The sequence below is a fragment of the Echinops telfairi genome, unplaced genomic scaffold (assembly GCF_000313985.2).
Source record: "Echinops telfairi isolate 266 unplaced genomic scaffold, ASM31398v2 ScPeMD7_7469;HRSCAF=8507_1, whole genome shotgun sequence".
NCBI lineage: Eukaryota > Metazoa > Chordata > Mammalia > Afrosoricida > Tenrecidae > Echinops > Echinops telfairi.
The window spans coordinates 27932166-27952356 of record NW_022111373.1 but is presented as its reverse complement, the minus strand read 5'-3'; the positions used below and the strand labels follow the sequence as shown (position 1 = coordinate 27952356).

The 20191-nt window shown below is 42.0% G+C and overlaps 1 protein-coding gene across 1 annotated transcript; it reads left to right on the top strand.

Annotated features, from left to right (window-relative positions):
* Positions 1–347: 347 nt before the first annotated feature.
* On the top strand, positions 348–8986 carry ARL14EPL (ADP ribosylation factor like GTPase 14 effector protein like). Its single transcript, XM_004706570.2, has 4 exons — positions 348–429; positions 670–773; positions 3362–3501; positions 8511–8986. Coding segments are annotated over exons 1-4 (468 nt in total). The 5' UTR covers positions 348–428; the 3' UTR covers positions 8734–8986.
* The last annotated feature ends 11205 nt before the right edge of the window (positions 8987–20191 follow it).

Here is a 20191-nt window from a genome sequence, read left to right as displayed (position 1 = left end):
TTTATTTACACACCATTTAGTAAACCATTGGATACCTGGCTCTACGTATACACACTGAGGTATTTTGAAATAAATGACAGAAATGTGCAAAGCTTCTTTAAAAATGGAAAATGAATGAGCTCTATTTATACACTCTGCATTAAAAATTGGTCTGAAAAGTTGACAGAGAAGGTCCGAGTTTTTAGAGGTAAACTCGGGAAGCTCTCTGAACGTGCCAACTGAAGCCACGGAGGCATTGAGATTTTCACAGGGCTCCTGGGGCTGCGCTGCACGCATGCGTCGTACTCATTTGTGTTTGTCCACTTCCTTCAAGAGAGTGAGTGTAAAGGGCAAGAGGAGAGGACCAAGGCTCTGTGGCTTCCTTCAGCAGGAGGGGTGGTCACGGTGTCGCTGCTCCAGAGAAGCCCACGATACCTGCGACTGTTGGAAGTATGGACCATTCGCTGCCCCCGGGGAGTGTCTGCAGAGTAGTCTGGGGGCGTGGGGAGCACGACTAGAGAATGGGTAGGAGGTATGGGACCAGGACGAGTGCAGACAGCCCGGCTTCTTCAGGAAATCTGCTTTGAAAGCCTATGAGACAGGGGAGAGAGCGGGAAGCAGTTGTAGCACTCAGTTACTGGCGGGTGTTTGCTATTCATGTCTTTTACTTGTTTTTGATTACTTTTTTAGTGATCAACATGAGTGGACAAGCAGAAAAAACCCAGTCTTCCCAGGGGGGTAACACCCATGAAAAGTCTCCTGAGAAAAACTGTCAAATCGGACAGAAACAGCTGGTAAGTCGTACAGATGACTGGTGTTGGGAGGCTGTCCTTTTTCTTTCATTCTGTGATAGCAACGCAAGTGAGTGGCTGTGATGAATCGGAATTCCTTTACTCACAGGCTAGGAGGTTGGTGGTCTCAATTCAGGGAGCCAACCCGAGGGCCAGGCTTTCTCCATCCCGTCTGTTTCTCCTTATCGCACTTTCTCCAGCATTGCTTGGAGAGTTCCATGAGGCTGCTGCCACCTCCCAACGTGTGCTCGCTTTCCTGTGCCTCATTTGCTTTTCTTCTGTCTCAGAAGTGACTAGTTGAAGGAAGACGCATGCAAGGGCTCATTATCCTACTAAAAAAGCCCTATTCCTAAATGGGATTCTATAGGAAGTATCTCAGCGCACTGCCACTGAGTTGATGCTGACCCACTGGACAAGGTAGGCCTGCCCTTGTGGATTTCTGAGACAGTAACTCTTTACCGGAGTAGAAAGTCCTGTCTTTCTCCGGAGGGGCAGCTGGTGGCTTTGAACTGGTGACCTTGTGGTTAGTAGCCCAACGTGTAACCACTATGCCATGAGGGCCCCTCCTATCAAAAGTAGAAGGGGTTCAGGTTTATGATGCATATTTTTAAGGGACACAGTCTGGTCCATAGCACATGCCAGTAGGAGAGTTCCCAGCATGCTCTCGGAGCCGGCTGGACTTGAACGGGAAGAGGCGAGGTCCAGCCCTGCCGTAGGAAGAGCTCTCTGCTCTTCCAGGCCGACGGAGCTCCCCTCTATTGTTGTCCTACGGGTCTCTGTGCAGTTCCCAAGCCCTTTCCGGGTCCATGTTCTATGCAGCAACATTCCTGCCCTCAGAGAGGCACATGGTGCAGAACATTATGTGTTGGGTGTGCCTCTGAGGCATTGTATTCATTTAATTTTTATCCCAACCGACAGAACCCTATACTGTTGTTAAACCTGTTTTACAAGAGGAGAAACTGTGACGCGGGGGCCTTCATGCTTGAAGGACTGCCTCCCCTGACTCATAAGTGGCGGAGACGAGACTTGGCTACTAGCAGTAGGTTCACATAGGTGTTCTGCCCTCTTTGTTGTGCTACTAAGCACAGTCATACGCCAAATCCACGGCCGTGTAGTCAATGCCAACTGTTAGCCGCCTGAACGGACCTGGTAAAACTGCTCCTGTAAAGTAGCTACTGGCTTTGAACGCGAACACTGCTACAAACTGCTGCCAGGGCTCCGTAAACATAGCCATAGGTGTTAGCACCTATGTACTTATTTCATAGTTATACCTGGATGCAGACTGTTTTACCAATGACACAGTTGGTACAATAAAATCACATTAGCTTAGACTGATGCTATTACTACTAAACTACAGAAACTCATGGAGAAGAATTTGTTACATTGAAACAAATCCCGGACACTAGATATTTCTTCTTTCTTTCAAGGTGTTTTATTTTTGTATGTTACCTTAAGCAATATCGAGCCACTTAGACTATTCTGAAATCCTTCGAAAGACCATTGCTCTGCCTCAACAACATTAAAAAAAAACACACAACAAACCCTTTCATTGTCTTTTCATTCTGTCTTTCCATGGACTTTTGGAGGCCTCTTTGCATGTACTAGGAACCCTGCTGGCATGGTGGTCCTGCGTTGGGCTGCTAACCAGGGTCAGCAGTTCGAAACTGCCTGTTGCTCTGGGGTAGTGGGCGGGGAGGGGTTGGGAGGAACGGGGCTTTCTACTACGGTAACGAGTTTCAGTCTTGGACACTCACAGGGGCAGTTCCGCCCTGCCTTCCAGGGTCTCCATGAATCGAATGATCTCGAAGGCAGTGGGTTTCTGAGTTTGGACGTACTGCCTTCCGAAGCCTGCTGTCGGCAGTTGATTGAGACCTCTTTGCTGCTTCTTTCTTCAGCAGGCACTTTTTCATTTAATTAGGATGAAGGTCCCCAAACGGAGACATTTACAAATGTCTCCTAAATTATCTACAAGTCATTTTAGCAAGATCTTTTCCAAATCTGGCTTTGGGTGAAGTGGACCCTCCTGTGGCGTGGTCAGTTCCAGGCAGCGGAAGGGAAGGGCCAGTGTGCAGAGGCTCCTGGGCCGCCTCCGGGGCTGCTTCAGCCGAGTGCTGAGGGGCCTGTCCACCCTCACCTGGTGTACCATCAGTGCTCACTGGACACGGGTCTCCATCCTGAGATGTGAGAAGTTGGCTAATGTTCTGTATGCATAAAAGGTTCCTTTTGTTCCCACTCCCTTTTCGCATTTAGAATGCATGAGTTGTGTGCTGCGTATTTCTTCATTCAGAAAGCATAACCGAATTTTGAGAAAATCTGTGTGCTCATTTGAAGCATGATTTGATTTTTATTTCTCAACATAAAACATCGAAACTGCCATAGCATTATGATGCTACCTAGAAAAGATCATTCTGAGTCAGTTGTTCAAACAGATGAGACAATATGGTTCAGACAGAACCAGAGAGATCGAAATGCCACCCTCGGAAGTGGATAGACGTAGATGCAGGGTATGGAGAGGAACAATAGCTTCATGCTTGGGTAGTTTTGTTGAGTAAGATGTTTGTTTTCATTGATGCATTTTATTTCCTTCACAGCAACAGATAGAGCGGCAGTTAAAATGCTTGGCATTTCAGAACCCTGGGCCCCAGGTAGCGGACTTCAACCCTGAAACAAGGCAGCAGAAAAAGAAAGCGCGCATGTCGAAGATGAATGAGTATTTTTCTGTGAAGTACAAGTAAGGTCATGCTTTCTTACTTATGATTTGTGAGATCATAAACTTCACAGGTTCTCCTTGACAAAGCCAAGTAGTCACAGGCTACCTTTCTCATGATTTAAACATATCCTTTAAAATTACCATTGTACCCCATGTCTCTAGATGAAATAGACTATATACCTAAGCAGACTACTATCCAGTCAATTCTGACTCACAGTGACCCTGTAAGACAAAGTAGAACTCTTCCTTAGGGTTTCTGAGTTTCTAAATCTTTAAGGGGAATAGACAGCCTCATCTTTCACCTGCAGAGCAGTGGTTGGATTGAACCACTGACCTTGCTGTAAGCAGCCCTGCACTTAACCCACTGTGCCATCAGGGCTCCTGCGCCCTGAACTAGGAATCTCTTTTTCTTCTTCTAAGTTTCAGAGGCCCTTCGACTAGGGTAACAGCTTTAATAGGAAAGATGATCAAAAGGAGTAAGGGTGTATCTTTAGAAAGAGATATGATGGAAGTGTGAAATTTGATTGAGGATTTCGATGGCGCAGACCTAGCATTAAATAGAATCGCTATTAAAACATCAGAGATGCATTACTGTGCAAACCGCAAAGCAAAAGGTTGCTAAGTTCAACTACATTAAAATAAGAATTAAAAATGTATGACCATTAAAAAGGCTGTTTACCAAAAAATCCCAGTGTGGGAGAAGATATTTAATAGCCTAAAATTTGGCATCCAAAGTATATCTTTTAAAATCCTGCAAGCTCAAAAGAAAAGATAAACATCCCAGTAGAAAAAGGAACAAAACGAGGATCAGGCATGTCATAGAAAATGCGAATAATAAATGATGGATACTGGGCGCCATCAGGACAGTGTGGGGAGATGCCACACACTCATCTAGGCAAAAGGTATAGTCTGGTGAGAGCAGTGTTGGTGAGGCCATAGGTCTTGAACTGAATGTAAAATGGCACAGCCACTATTTAAAGCAGTTTCCTTCAACTTATATTGAAAGTAAGAAAAAAGGATTACAACTTAGGTTTTAGTTCATACATGCATGGGTTTATTCCAAAGCAAAATGTGTTTAAGTATGTCTCTGCCTCAGACAAGCTTTCTCAGTAATAGGAGGGGACCCACAAACTTTTTGAAATCCTTTGGTACCCTTCATCTCATGAGAGTATCTTTTTTAAAAAAAAAAATTCCAGTTAAAACTGTGAATCCTCCTGGGATTTGCTGGACCGGTTCGATTCAAGGCTAAAGGCCAGCTCAGATGACTATGGTGATTATTTTGGCGGGATCCCTAAAGGTTCTCTGGATAGATTTTCTAGAAGGACACAGAATAGGCACAGGGGCTTCTTATGATGTGTTTTTTTTTGGGGGGGGGGGAGGGTGAGAACTGCACCTGGAGAAAGTGGTCAGCACAGTTGCCCCATGAAGCTTTTCCCCGTCGCGACAATGCACCGACTTGTTTTGTGAGGGTCGTGAGGGCTATCCTCAGAGAATGCAGCTGGGAAACCTTTCCCCATTCATCCTACAGCCCTGCCCTGGCTTCTTCTGCCTCCTTTGTTTGTCCCCCAAACTCAAAGAGCTTTTAAAGGGAACACCATTTGGTCCTTTCCAAGATGCCAGAGTGCCTATTTTGACACGAGGTGAGTCCAAGAGCACAGAATTTTCTGAGTAAGGATGAGAGACGGAAAGGCTACCCTCAGAAGTGTGCTGATCCAGATGGAGACATGTCGAGAAAAACTAGCTTCACATTGTGATTTTTTTTTTAAATAAAGTTTTCTATATTTTACAGCAAGGCTTTTTATTTACCCTAATAAATACCCATATTCTCATATTTTTAACTTTTTATTGTGAGTTGGATGGCAGCGTGCAGAATAGATAATCACTTTTGTATTAGACAATTCAAACACATTTAGTTTCGGGTCATCCATTGCCGTCCTCTCAATGTACCATTGCTTAGCCTCCTTCCCCCTATGTTTCCTGAGTCCTCTCTTCCTCTCTTTCCCAGCCCGCTGAGTTTGGTCCTTGGGTAAATGCTGCCCCTTTCATCTCAAATGGCTGATTATTCTAACATGTACGTGAGGTCAGTTGCACATCTGAAGGGTGACTAAGGGCTATAGTCTTGGGAGTCCCACCACTCTGTGTCCTACCAGTACATCTGATCTGTTGAATGAGTTTCACTTTTACTCTACATTTTTCACCCACTCCATTGAGCACCTTCTAATGTGATCCTTTTCTGAGTGGTTGGTAGTGTTAACCAGGCCACATCTAGTTTGTCTGGTCTCGGGGTTATGGAGACTGATGTTTTCATGGTCCATTAGTCCATTGGATTTCTCGTTCTCATCTGTGTTTCAATTTTCATCATTCTTCATTCTGCTGGACAGAGAGAAACCAATACTGTAGTTGTACGTTAGAGGTTGCTCACGAACATTGCAGATCCTAGTCACCACATAACAAAGTAGTATTTAAAACAGTGTCTTTGTGAACGATGTAAGGCCAATTGAGTGAGCTGTCCCTCAAGACTGTGATCCTAAGCTCCCAGACCCAGTGTCTTCGTATGTAGTGTATGATCAAACAATTTAACTATTTGACATAGCTTGGAACGTACCTTAAATATATGTACAAAAGGAACTAGGTTCAAGAAGATTTACAGCATCACACTGATTGTAATAGGGAATCCTGGTGGCATAGTGGATTATGCAATGGGTTACTAACTGAAAGGTCAGCAGTTCAAAACCACTAGCCAATCTGTGGTAGAACAATGAGGCTTTCTAGCTCCCATAAAGAATTACAGTCTTGGGAACTCCAGGGGACAATTCTACTCTGTTCTAGAGGGTCTCTGTGAGTCAGAATTGACTCGGCGGCAGCGAGAGAATTATAGTAGGGCACTCGAGTGCCCCTCAATAACGAGATAAAGGGAAATGTACACAAAAGTGAAATTACGTGAATATAGTTCCTTGCCTCATCATGGAAGGATCTCAAATCAAATCTCAAAATGAAAAAGCACATTACAGAAGAGAAAACGCATTACGTGTAGGGATACATATGGATGTGGCATAGATAGAAGATAAACAAGAACTCTGTATAAAATCAAGTTGCGCCTTGCACGTGGGGAAGCAGTGGGGAGGGCTGAGGCGAGAACTTCAAGGCAATCTTCCTTTTTTTCCTAAGTCGTACTGTAGGCCCACAGAGTTTGTTTTAGTCTTTTTTGTGCATGTATGTTTTGTATACTTTTGTATACTACGTATGGTAGTTCACAGTTTTCTGTCATATGACACGACATGGGTATCCAAAACCAACCAAACCCATTGCCATCAAGCCTGTTCCAACTCACAGTAACCCTGTAGGCCCGAGTAGAACGGTACCCGCAGGATTCCCAGGACTTGTAATCGTTACCGCTCTTTCTTCTACAGAGCAAGTGTGGGTTTGACCGTCAACCTGTCATTTAGCAGCAATTAGTCCCTGCCCCAGGGCTCCTTCTTGGGTGTCTCGGGTGCCATACCCTCTGTGCCTCAGTGTCCTGGCTAAGGCACACGAGTGTTTGGTGAAGGCATAGGGGGAGCACCTGACCTTGCTCTGAATTACTTTCAGGACCACCCACTCTTACCATTCCCATAACCAAGAGGCAGTTGCCATCAACTGGATTTGTATTCATGGCGGCCCCACGTGTGTCAGGGTAGCACTGGGCTCTTCGAGTGTTTTCAGGAAGCGATTGCGGGTCGTTCATCTGATGTGCCTCTGGGTGGGTTTGAATCTCTGACCTTTTGTTTAGTAGCCCAGTGTTTACACCACCCAGAGACTTGTCATTCCCGTAATAGATTTTAAATTTCCTCTCTCAATGACCCTTGAATTTCCTGGTGGGGTAGAGGGTGGAGTGGCACTTTAAATGTGAATATTCCCTGATCAACACGTTCAAAAGCACTCTAGCTAACTTGTGATCATCCGACAGGAAGTGTGATAATCAGATCTTGATCCTTAACCCTTCCCTTTTAATTAGAAAAGCAGAGAACATTAAAAGGCATTATGTAACTGAAGTAGAAAGAGAGGAGGTGTTATCTCTGGTTGGAGACAAAGAATAATTTCGCCATACTAGCATAGGCATCTTTTCTTTCAACTGATAATAATGGATAAAAGTGGTCAGAGGTGTTTTTGTCATTCTGAGCTTTTCAGACAGCACAGTTTTATGTTGTTAATGATTATCGTGGGAAATACATATAACAGGACATTTGCCATTTTCACAGGTACAATTCTGTGACACTAATTAGGTTCACCACCTTGTGTAACCATCGCCATCATTTGCAAGAATGTTGCATCAACCCCTCCAATAGAAACGTGGTACAAGTGGCTCAGTTTTGAAGGATTTCTTTTAAATGGGTTGAGCTTGAGAGCGGACAGGTTTCTTGTGAAAGCCTTCTGTCCTCAGAGCTGCTGTCGACCCTGTGGGCTCCTCTGCTTTTGATGTGTGACGGTCATTTGGTTTCTCACACCACATTGGGCAAAATCCACAACCTGAAAGTAATGGAAGGCAAGACGCCCGAAGACTGTTAGCAAGGGAGATTAAAAGCAAGTACTTAGGAGTTCACGGCTCCAAGGCTTATCTTGAATCATTAAATAATATAATTGTATACAGGATAGCACTTTTGAGAAAAGAGGGGGGAAAAGAGAGCAACTTATTAGGGAAAGAATCCATCAAGAATGTTTAAATTTTAAAGGGAAATCTGGGGCATTTGTAGGAGGAAACTTTAATCAGCCATTCCTCATTATTCTTAACCTAGGCAGAACATGACGTTCCCCAGCAGGGCTGGGAGGATGGTGCGTTACTGCCCATGACAAGCCTGGCTGTGTTCGAAATGGCTTGATTGTCTAACTTCCCACGACATCAATGTCACATATGATTCCAGAGTGTTGCAGGGCAATCTCTAGGGTGCCATCCCTCAGAGAAGGAAGATCATGTTTATGACATTTGCTTCACACTAATTTCTTAGTCAAGGAAAACTGCACTGTCATGTTACTGTCCTTATTTTGCTTTGCAGGGTTCTGAGGAAGTATGATAAAAGCGGCAGGCTAATCTGTAACGATGTGGACTTGTGTGACTGCCTAGAGAAGAATTGCCTGGGCTGCTTCTACCCCTGCCCCAAGTGTAACTCCAACAAATGTGGGCCTGAGTGCCGCTGTAACCGCCGGTGGGTGTACGATGCCATTGTCACGGAAGCTGGGGACGTTATCAGCACGCTGCCATTTGATGTTCCCGACTAGAAGCTGGTACACACGGGCGAATTTCCTTCTTCTTTTTGGACATATACGTTGACCTTATTGTCTTGAGTGAATTTTAGGGCTTGGGGAAAGTATCGAAAAGCCACTACCTGACTCTGTTTTTGAAGCAGTAGCATATCATGGAACGGCAGTCCTTCTACAACTTTCTTACTGTGTCTCCTCCTTGTGACTACGGAGTATGACAGTGGATGCATTTCAGGATTTCTCATCGACCCCTCCACCCGCAGGTCCTACTCTACCCTCAATAGGGGGGAAAAAATCTCCCACATCTTTTCTGCTGAGAAAATAAAGTTTTGACATTTGCAGGCTTTTGTAGCAGTCTGTAATTTCCGTCTGGGCTTTGAACTGGTTTATGGTTCCTTCTGATTTGACCTCCTGCTGAGAACTTCTCATCTCCTTCCCAGAATCTACATACTAACAAGATCCTTTTGTACACAGAAAAATTACCTGGGGACCTATAAAACTCACGTGGGAATCTTGTTAAAATGTAGATTCTGGTTCAGTCTGTACCCTGGTGGGAGAGTGCTCAGTCATGGTTCAAAATCGTCCCTTACCCTCAGTTGCATCTAGAGAGAAAGATTTCCAGCTTAGAAATCGATTTGGGATAGTTTAACTCTATCGTCAAAGACAGCTATGAGTTGGAATTGACTCCCTGGCATTGTGCTTGGTTATTGTTTTTGATTCAGTACATCTGAGACCGATATTCAAATCCTCTGCAGGGATTCCAACAAGAACGAACCAGTTCAAAGCCCTGATTTCTCTTACATAGAACATAGAATCATAGCATTTATAATATTCAGCTACTGGTTGTATCTAAAACATCACTATCTTAAATCTGAATTGCCATTTGGATCAAAAAACACAACAACAAAAACAACCCTTCTGGATGTGTATTGTATTGTCTTAGCCTCACTTTCATTGTTAATGTTTTAATAACATTAAAACCAGCTTGGGTAGTAGTGAGCAATATTTTGATGATTTGAAACTTGTGGTTTAGATACGAGGTTGATAAATTAAAACTTGAATGTCCTCAAAGCCAGAGGCCTGCCTATTTTTAAATTTCAGGATCAGTATTTCAGAATTTTTTTTAAAGGGAGAAACTTGTTAGACAAAGGTGTGTTTGTTGTACGTTTGTGTGAGGGTATTCATAAGCAGCTGACTAGACGCATGATGTAGGCATTTCAATTCTGACACATTGTAGGAAGTTTTACGAAAAGCTGGCCTCCTGCCCTCCTTTGAATGTTTCTGTAACAGAATTTTGTTTACTTGAAGTCAGTAGTTCTCATGTTTTAGTGTACATGAGAGGATTTGTTCAACAGGTTTTGGGGGCTCACTCTCAGAGTTTCTGCTTTATTTGCACTTGTAACAAGTGTGCAGGCAAAGCTGCCACTACTGGTCTGGAAAAGACGCGTGGAGAACCACTTGAATGCATGTAGGCTGTATTAAGTCTATAAGGAAGTGTGTGAGTTTGATATTTTTTAATAAGTAGTAAGAGTGTTTTGCTTTCAAATAAAGTAGAAATGCCACATAATCTCCATTGTCTGTTTTTCTCCACAATCAGATTCAAAGGCACTGATTTCTGTGCAACTTGTGATACCACGTCAGGCCCTCACGGAGTGTGGGGCGCCGCCGTTTGCTTCCCTTTGCAATCTAACTGCGGCTTTGGTTGGGTCCGTGGTGAATTAACTTGCCTTCATGGTTTTCTTCTGAAAGTTAGAGATTCAAGTACCTTTTCTTAAAATGATTTCAATAAAAGAGAATTCATTAGAGTCATAATAAAATAATGGGCTAAGAATGAAGATTCTTAAAAGACAGATTTTTAAGTATAATTTGTTATAGTTTCTTTAGTAGTAAGATAAATAAATAAACAACAACAAAACAAATGATTCGTTTGTCATTTTAAGCCAGAAGAACAAGAGTGTTTACTGAAGAAGAACTAGGCTGAAACTTCTTTTGCGTTCCAGGGGGGAAAAGCAAGATAACTTGTCCCCTGGTACTGCCACCTCCAAAATATGGCCACTACTGGCCACCAGAGCCAAAAGCAGCCCAGGAGAAAAGACAGGATGTTCATTAACCATACCTGTCATTTAGCTACATGAGCATGACAGTTCCATCCTCTCTTTCTGAAAGTATATAATATCCCATCTTTTGTCCATTCGGGAGACAATCCTTTGTCAGACTAGATCCCCCCTGCCTCCCCGAATAGCATATGAAATTAACGCCCCCCCTCCCCTCCCCTCCCCGCCCAGCCGTCTTGTCACTTGGCTTCCTTGTGGCACAAAGACCAAATCACAGTGTTTCACGAACACTTGTGCCGGAAAGGCTCCTGAGAATTCGGGACCTGCTACTTGGTTGTAAATTTCAAGAATAAAGTCTTGAAAGTAACGCTATTATTAATCCTGTCGGTGTAGCAGAATCTTTCACGGGCTTCAGGGTTCTTTCTTATCTAGAAGGCGCCCGAGAGCACCCAGGGGGTGAGCGATGGCTGCTAATCTTAAGGTCAGGAACTGCGCCTCAGGGGGGAAAAATGAGGCCTCCCACTTCCATCAAGAGTCAGTCTCAGAAATCCACAAAGACCCTGCCCTCTAGGGTCTCCAGGAGTCAGAATGGGCTCGATGGCAGTACTTTTGGGTTTTATTTGATCTACAGAATTGACTGGGTTGCCAGATTCAGCACACGTTTACTGAGCATCTGCTGAAACGTTGTACTCAAAAAACAAAACCAAAAAACACCTCCCTGCCATGGAGTTGATGCCTACTGAGAGTGACTCTTTAGGACAGGGTAAAGTAGCTCTGTGAGTGCCGGAGACTGTAACTCTTTAAAGGAGTAGAATGTCCCAACGTGACCCCACTGTGCCACCCAGGCTCCTTCCACATTGTGCTAAATGCTTCCAATTTATTCCCTTTAATTGTCATAGACCTGGGAGGAAGGTGTGAACTGAAATGACCACGTCAGATCCTTTGAAATATTTGCCAGGAATAGACAGCACAGAAACAAGAAGTGGTGTTTTTTGTTTGTGGCTTATATTTTGTTTTGTTTTTGGAATAACAGTGACTTTATACACGAATTATTTTCTTTTTTATGTGTTTATTTTAGTCATACAATTCTGAGTCTGCAGAAACCCCGGTGATGTAATGGTTACACGTTGGATTGTGATCTGCATGGTCAGCAGTTCGAAACCAACGGGAGCTCTGAGGGAGAAGATTGACTTTCTACTCCTATAAAAATTTACAGTCTCAGAAACCCACCAGGGGTCACTATGAGCCAACATTGTCTCGATGGCAGTGAGAATTTTGCATCTACAAAACCTTTCAGGTTCTCTCAAAAATGAGTAATAAACATTCGCGGAGAGGCTGCTGTGCTGAGCCAGCCTCCAGGTGAGGTGTGGAGGATGATGTGCTGTTGCTAGATGCTATGGAGACAACTCGAATGAGTGACGACCCCATATCGAAGCCAAGGAAACCGTGCCCAGTTCTGCACCATTTTCCTTATCAATGGTGTGTTTGAACCCACTGCCACCACCCAAAGTGCTTATTCCGTCCCTTCCAACCTAGGGGCACATCTTCCAACATGATAAGGGCACCATAGGGTCCATGAGGTTTTCACTGGGTAATTTTCAGAAGTCAACTGACAGCTCTTTCTAGTCTGTGTTAATCTGAAAGCACCTCTGAAACCTGTCTACCAGGAGTAACTGCTAGTATTTTAAATATCATTGGCATACCTTCTGGCCTTATAAGATTGTGTGTGCAAACTGACAGACAGGACAGCAGTGAGAAAGACCTAGCTGATGCTTGTCTTTGATGGAATTTAGGAACTAAAACCAAAGGTTTTGTGGGTTTCTTATTAGATTTTTTGGGTAGTCGTTGTTGAGAAAATACACAGCTGACCAGAACCCGATTCCCCCGGCAGTGCAGTTCAGTGGCATTGATTCCGTCCTTCAGGTGATCGTTGTTCCCAAACGCCTTTCCTGAGCTATTCCTCCCCACTAACATACACTCGCCGCGCCTGAAACGTCTATCTACTCTTTCAAGTTGCTGTTGTTAATGGGATCTCATATTTAAAACTTTGATCATTTGTTTTTGTGGTTGAGAATGTACACAGCAAAACATAGACCAGTTTACCAATTTCTGCACGTACATCAGTGGCATTGATTATGCTCTTCACGTTTGGCAATCATTCTCCTCTTCCTTTTCTGAGTTGTAACCTGCAGCATTAATATAAACTCGCTATGGATCTTGTCTAATCTCTTCCATTGCTGTTGTCAATTTGAGCCCATATGGAAAGTTCTTAAAATAGCATAATGCTCAAGGTCAACCTCCTTTGCTAGTACTAAATTATTTCCCAGTTTTAAGGAGTCTTCAGGGAATATTTTGGGCTTAAATTTTAAAGATTATACTTGGGCTATAGTTATATGGGTTTATCTGGTTGCCATGGCTCCTTAAAATTTAGATTCCAAAATATTTGAATTTTGTTCTGTATTTTTATCCTTTTTTATTGGGATTCCTCTATAAAGTCTGAGGTGAAAATGTTCAGTGATGGCAGCCAGGCACCACCCAGTTCTTCTTTGTCTCCTGGTAAAGGAGCCCGTCATACAGCAGGCAGTTAGCCACACATTCCATTTCCTCATTCTGTGCTGGACTCTGCTTCGGATCTTGGTCCAGGGAACTGTTTCTGTTTCTCTTTGCTGTTTTGTGTTTTTACAACTGAGGCAACTGAAGACTCAGTGAAGATAAAATGACTGAGTCAGGGACACAGAAAAGAACTGGGGCGCTGCTGTTTTGAACCCTAAGCTCAGGTCAGTGTTCTTTCCATTATAACTATTTCCTGAATTTGCCTGATCGTAGCATTCGTCCAGGTGTTTCTAATGATGTACATTGCTGAGCCGACCGCTGAGCTCAGGAGCTCTAAGAATGAGTCCTGGGAGTTTGCATTTAAAGCAGCATCCCTGGTAAGTGTCAAGATGAGCTAAGTTTGAGAAACGCTACTTTATGTAACTAGTCCTAATTGCACACTATGAAACTATCTTCAACCCCCAAAAACTCAGTGCCATGGAGCCCATTCCAACTCACAGCCACCCTATGGGATCCTTCCTGTGGGCTTCTGAACCGGTACCTCCTCATTGAAGGAGAAACCTTTCTCTTTCTCTGAGGTGTGGTTGGTGATTTTGGACTGCTGACATTCTGGTTAGCAGACAAATAAATATTAAAGTCCCTTTTCCTTCTTTCTCAGCATTTAGTCTTAAACATTAGGTGAAATAAGAAGTAAGATCTCGGTTTTTAAAAAACATGTTGGCAAGTCATGGAATACCTGTAGTGCAGAGGTTAATGTGGTTGGCTTCTAGGGAAAGGTTGAAAGTTCAAGCCCTTGAAGTGCACCCAGAGATCACTATGAAGAAAGACCCAGTGATCGACTTCTGAAAACCCCACAGTTCTAGTCTGAGACACGTACTCTACTCATTTATGTGTCCGAATTGATTAGCAGTGTGGTGGTGGTAAGTTATGTTGGTCAATTTTCTAAATTCAAGGGAAGTTAAGTAAAAATTTGAGTAATTACTAAGCAGACATTTCCTATTGGTTGACAGAAGGCTAATAAAACACTTGATAAAGTGCTTTTTTTAGAAATCAGATGATTTTATCTTGATCAAATGCCAATTTAATGCATCTTAAAAAGCTTTCTGCACTGAATGGTTATTGCAAAAGTACATGTATGTGATTTGTCAAAGACATATTTTGCAAGCATCTAATTTTTGAACAGTGTGAATAAAGCTCTTTGCTACTTGAACTCAGTTCAGATGAACAAGGAAGCCAGCTGTATTAACTGATTACATTAACCCAGGACGTTGTCTTGTCGGTGTAATAGGATTTTCCTCTTTCTGCTTGGCTATCTCAATGCTGACAGTGAGTCTTCATGAATATGTATAGAATATATTTCACAGAAGGTCATTTAAGTATAAACTGGCACATACATACTGAAGAATTTAGACAAGTCCCCTATGCCTATTGATGCAAAGATTTCCACCTGGAAGGACATATCCCATCAATATATATGATAAAGTTGACTCTAAATTTAAATGTTAAACAATATCCATTTTGTATCTAATATAATCATTCTTGATCCCCCTTCCTCGGTTTCTTGGATTCTACAACATCCTGAATCCATTAAAATTTTACAAAATATACTCTTCAAATACTCAAAATTTACAAAATATACTTGTATCTTTTTAAAAATTACAATTTCCCTAACTTTTATTTTGAAATTTTAGATCCTGTATATCTTCAAGATTCACCCATTGCCAACCCTTTGGCACTGTTTATCTCTGTATGTATACAGTTGCTCTGTATGTATACAGTTGCTCTGTATGTATACAGTTGCTACGAGTCAATTGACTTGATGGCAGTGAGTTTTATATATTTATTGAAGGGGGATCTGAGCAAAATACAAAGTAAACTAAGGAAGCTGACCATGAGCCAAGGAATTTAGGCAGACTCTAGATGTTAAGAACATAACCCGGGAGGTGGCCAGCAAGAAAACGAGGACCTTAATTCTACCACTGTAAGGCACTGAATTCCACAAACAATCTGAATGGCTTGGAAGCAGATACATTCCCAGAGCCACCAGACAGGAAGGCAGTCCTATCAGCTCCTTAATTTTAGCCTCGAAACCTGGAGCTGAGAACAAGCTGAGCCAGGCTGGATCTGGACAAAAGAACCCTGCCACCCCCCATTTTTCTCTTGTTGTCTTGGCTTTTAGGCCCATGTCTGAGGTTATTTGGGCTGCTGATTCAGAAACTGCAAAGATTTCCATCAGATAGTCTGCATGAGCTCTAGTTTCTTAGATATGATGCCCCACTCAATTTTAAGCGGAGAATCTACACAGCAGAGCACACACCAATTTAACAGTTTCTACATGTACAATTCAGTGACACTGAGGATACGCTGGGAGTTGGGTACCCATTTGCACCTTCCTTTTCTGAGATGTTCCTCCAAAATTGACGTCAACTCCCTCCCTCCTGTGTTTTCTATCTAATCGTTGCAGTTGCTGTGTCAATTGGATCCCAAATAGTTCTTCAAAGAGCATAATGCTCAAGGCAGACATTCTTTGGTAGTCAAAAGAAATTGTTTTCCAGTTGTAAGAAGTCTTCAGGGGGTATTTGGGGATTAGGGTTTAAAGATTTCTCTCAGGGTCGTTGTTTCACGAGTTCATCCATGCTCCAGAGAAGCCATGAAAAGGTGTAATTCTCTTCTGCCCTTCATCTCTCTTGATCAGGATTCTTCTTTGGAAATTTTAATCAAAATGTTAAGTAATGGTAGCAGGTTCAATCAGTTCTGGTCTTCTGGCAAGCGGTTCATGGCAGCACTTACGCACACGTGGCACAACCTCCTCCTATTCCTAACTCTCCTCCTCCCTGGGTTGCTCTGGGTGAAGAGAGACCAAGTGTGTGTTGAATGGCCTCTTGCAAGCTTTTGAGACCTCAGACTCAATGCCAAGAAGTAGAGGTAGAACAGGACCTCTAAGAAGGTGACCGGGGCAATTAACTTGGCTGTCCCATGAAACCATGAGCTGGAACCTCCAAGCTAAGGAATCAAATCCCATGAGGTTGCTGGGTTGTACATAAGGAGCACTAATAGCTACTTTTTATTGTTATTTTTTGTTTATCATTGTAAATGTAACACCATTTTGCCAAATCTATTTTTCACAGGGGTATAAGCAGATTGCCAGCAATTACTATAATCCTACCCTCACTGTGATTTGTTCACTCCACTAACCCTGTTCCTCCCTCTACCGCTGACCCTGGTAACCACTCATGAACTTGGGTCTAGATACATTTGCCTTTTCTTGTCTTTTTATATAGCTACAATATTTGTCCTTGTGTGAATAGCTTATTTGGCGTAGCTTGTTGTCTTCAAGAGACCATTTCTTCTGGCTGAGGAGTATATGTATGTTCTACATTTTATTTATCCATTGATGGGCAGTTACATTGTTTCTGCCTTTTGACTATTGTGAATAGTGCTGCAGTGAATATTGGTATAAATCTGTGTTCTTTTAGCTGCTCAGTGGTGGTAAATTGCTTGGAAGCAATAGAAAACGCATATGGGAGATTGTACAGGACAGCACAGAGTAACTTTTAAAAACAATTATTTTATTGGGGGCTCATCACAATCCATACATCCATCCATTGTGTCAAGCACATTTGCACATTTGTTACCATCATCATTCTCAAAACATCTGCTTTCCACTTGTGCCCCTGGCATCAGCTCCTCATTTTTCCCCTCCCTTCTGGCTCCCCCACCCTCATGAACCCTTGATAATTTACAAGTCAATTATTTACAATTACAAATAATAATTTGGTCATATCTTACACTGTCCAACGTCTCCCTTCACCCTTTCTGTTGTATCCACGGAGGAACTTTTTGAGGTGGCAGAATTAGTTAGATCTTGATTGAAATGGTGGTTTCAGGTGTATGTATATTTTTTCAAAACTCATCTAACTGTTCACTTAAGATGAGCACATTTTACTGAAGGAAAAGAAATACTGCAACAGTACAATTTGACTCTAAAAGAATAAGCTAAAAAAATGAGGAAAAAAGGAGCTATTGTGACAATTTACTTCCAGATGCTTCTGCATGTACTGTCTAAGAGCAGACATGTGAGCACTCATCTACAGAGCCACAATCTTGTCACCACACCCACAATCCCAATAAGGATTCAATAGTTAATATAAAGTCCCTATTCAGATTTCTTCAGTTGTCCCCAAATAGGCCCACTGAAATCTTATTCTTTAGTAAATTCCAGACATTGGACATTCGCTTATCCATGGTTTTGGGTCCTCTAATTTCGGAGTCACATGATCTCCAGCAGGTGATAAGCCTCTCGATCTCTTTGTGCTAGGGAAGTGAAGCTTGAATCCTGAGCAAGTGGTCAAGCTAAGCCATGCCTGATGACTGCACAGGAACAAAAACACTAGCGCTCCTTTGGGGACATCCTAGAATGTATAGTAATTTCTGAGTTGGCTGAGGCTGTAATTCATATCCCAACATTTCTCTAAACAAACCAATGCCATTTCAATACACTCTCTTAACTTAGAATTACAGACTCTTGTTTATAAACAAAACACTCTCACAAATGCAGTCTTCACCCACAAAGTTGAGGCATTTCTATTTAGTTGCAACAATTTTTAAAAAATTTCCACAAGAAATGAGCTCCTTCTTTCTTATTATGCATCCAAGGCTTGTTTTAGGAATGATAAGCCACAGGCTCTTTTTAAAATTTTAATACCCTAGGAACTGAGAGAGTGTTGATATTCAACTCATAAAAATTTTCCAACTGAAGTAGAATACAAATTACCTGCTGTAGGAGGAGTTACTCTAAATAACTTCAGTGGGGTGGCAGAGAGAGAGGAGGAGGTAAAGAAGAATGGCTTTTAAAAATTAAAACTAGATTCAGAATCCCATCTATTACATTTGATTAAAATTTTATTCTACACAGCATCTGGTAGTAAAGTAAATTATAATATTTCCATAATTCTTGCATATTTTGGAAGATACCAGTCATTTTCATTTTATAGTTTTAAAAATCCAGTTCCCTAAATTCTCTATTTCTCTGTATAAATACACATCTAAAAATACTCCTCTGCATGAAAAAAATTAAATGTATGATTTGGGCTCCCTCTGCTGACCATTTGTATGTACTTTAAGCTTCACGTGGAACAAAACCAAAACAAGTATTGTTAAAAATAGATTTGGTATTTTTTTTCCCATTATGTTTATTTGTGAGTGATTTCAATGAGCTCTTCCTCCTCCTTGGAATAGACAATAATTTTCTCCAAAGTTTACTTTAATTTTTTCATTTCATGCTTTAAATTTATGACTGACTTTCGATCTGATTCATGTATTGTCATTTTAGTACTTTACATTTGTTTTAAGTTGTAAGTGAAAATAAAGGAAACTTTTAACAAAAAAATAAAGTTTAGAAAACATTTCAGAGGCAGGTTCTAGATGAAACATTTGGCTTCACGGTGTCTCTTTCAGGCTGAGAAAGGTAGCTGGTCACACAGACTGACACCCATTCAGTCAGATCCAATCTTGAACTTAACCCTCAGTGGGCTCTCAGGGCTACCTGGCCGTTGTTCCTTGGGTCATTCAACTCTAGCTATTCTCCCAGCAGCGATCTAACTTAGCCTCTTCAACTCACCTCCTCCTTCATCCTCTCAGCAGATTGCCAGCATGCTGCCTTCTACAGTAAACACACTCAGTCACTTTTAAAGAAGGGACTTGCTCATGACCACGTGATGCTCTTCAAGTGAGGCAATTACCGAAGAGGATTGACAGCTCAGAGCTGTTATCGTCATCCTTCATCCTTCATCCAGCTGTTAGCATCTGCAAGAACACATCCTTCCTCCCTGAATGGGGGATAGAGGCTGTGAAGAACAGTAGCCAGAGAGTCCCCATGGCATATTTGTGCTGCTCTAGGAAAGCGGAGAGGTGATAATTGTAAGGTCTATAAATATCGTTCTGAAAACAGTACTTCCTTTATGATTTAAAGATTTCCAAGTGTTAACCTATTTTAAACTGAAGTTAAGCCTGATAAAATGCTAAACAATACCTACTTTACCATTTTTACTTATTCACCTGTTTACCATTTAACAATTAGCCAAGAACAAATTCTGCCTTAAAAAATAAAGAAATAGCCATGAGGGAATTAAAAGACTACTCTATAGACATATTTGGAAGGAGATTTTGAATATTACTCTTACTGGAACGTGAAGGTTTTGTGAAGTATTTTGAGCTTGGAGAAACCGCTGCAGCACACTGAACGTGCAGAACATTTTGTGTGAGAAGAGGCTCCTTTGAGTTTGGTTATGTGCCAAGCTCATACGTAACAAGAGAGCAAACCAAAGGAAAAAAGTTTTTAAGAGCTATTTCTTTGTGGATTTACACTATTCCTCTTAGATTTTAGAAATCACAGATTTGCTTGTCCTTAGATATACCATCTATCAACATTTAATTTTCCAGCCCAAATCTTTTTTATAAACGATTATAGGTTTAATTTAATTGTGGCATACTGGGTATACCACAATACTTTGCATGATGAGGTATGAGGAAGAAAAGGAGTGGGTTATGTGTTTTTAAAAGTTGGCTACTGATTCACAGAGAGGCATCTGTTCAAATAGAAGGAGGGATACTGCATGGCTTCAATGAGGAAAAGCGTGTGGCAGTGTTATATCTTCTCATCATACTTACTCAATTTGTATGCTGAGCAAAAAATCGAAGAAGCTGCAGTATATGAAGAAAAAAGAGGCATAAGGGTTGCAAGAAGGCTTATTAACAATCTGCAATATGCAAATGACACAACCTTGCTTGCAAAAAGTGAGGAGGACTTGAAGCACTCGGTGATGAATAGCAAGGATTGCTATTGAGCTGTAGGGATTACAGCTCAATGG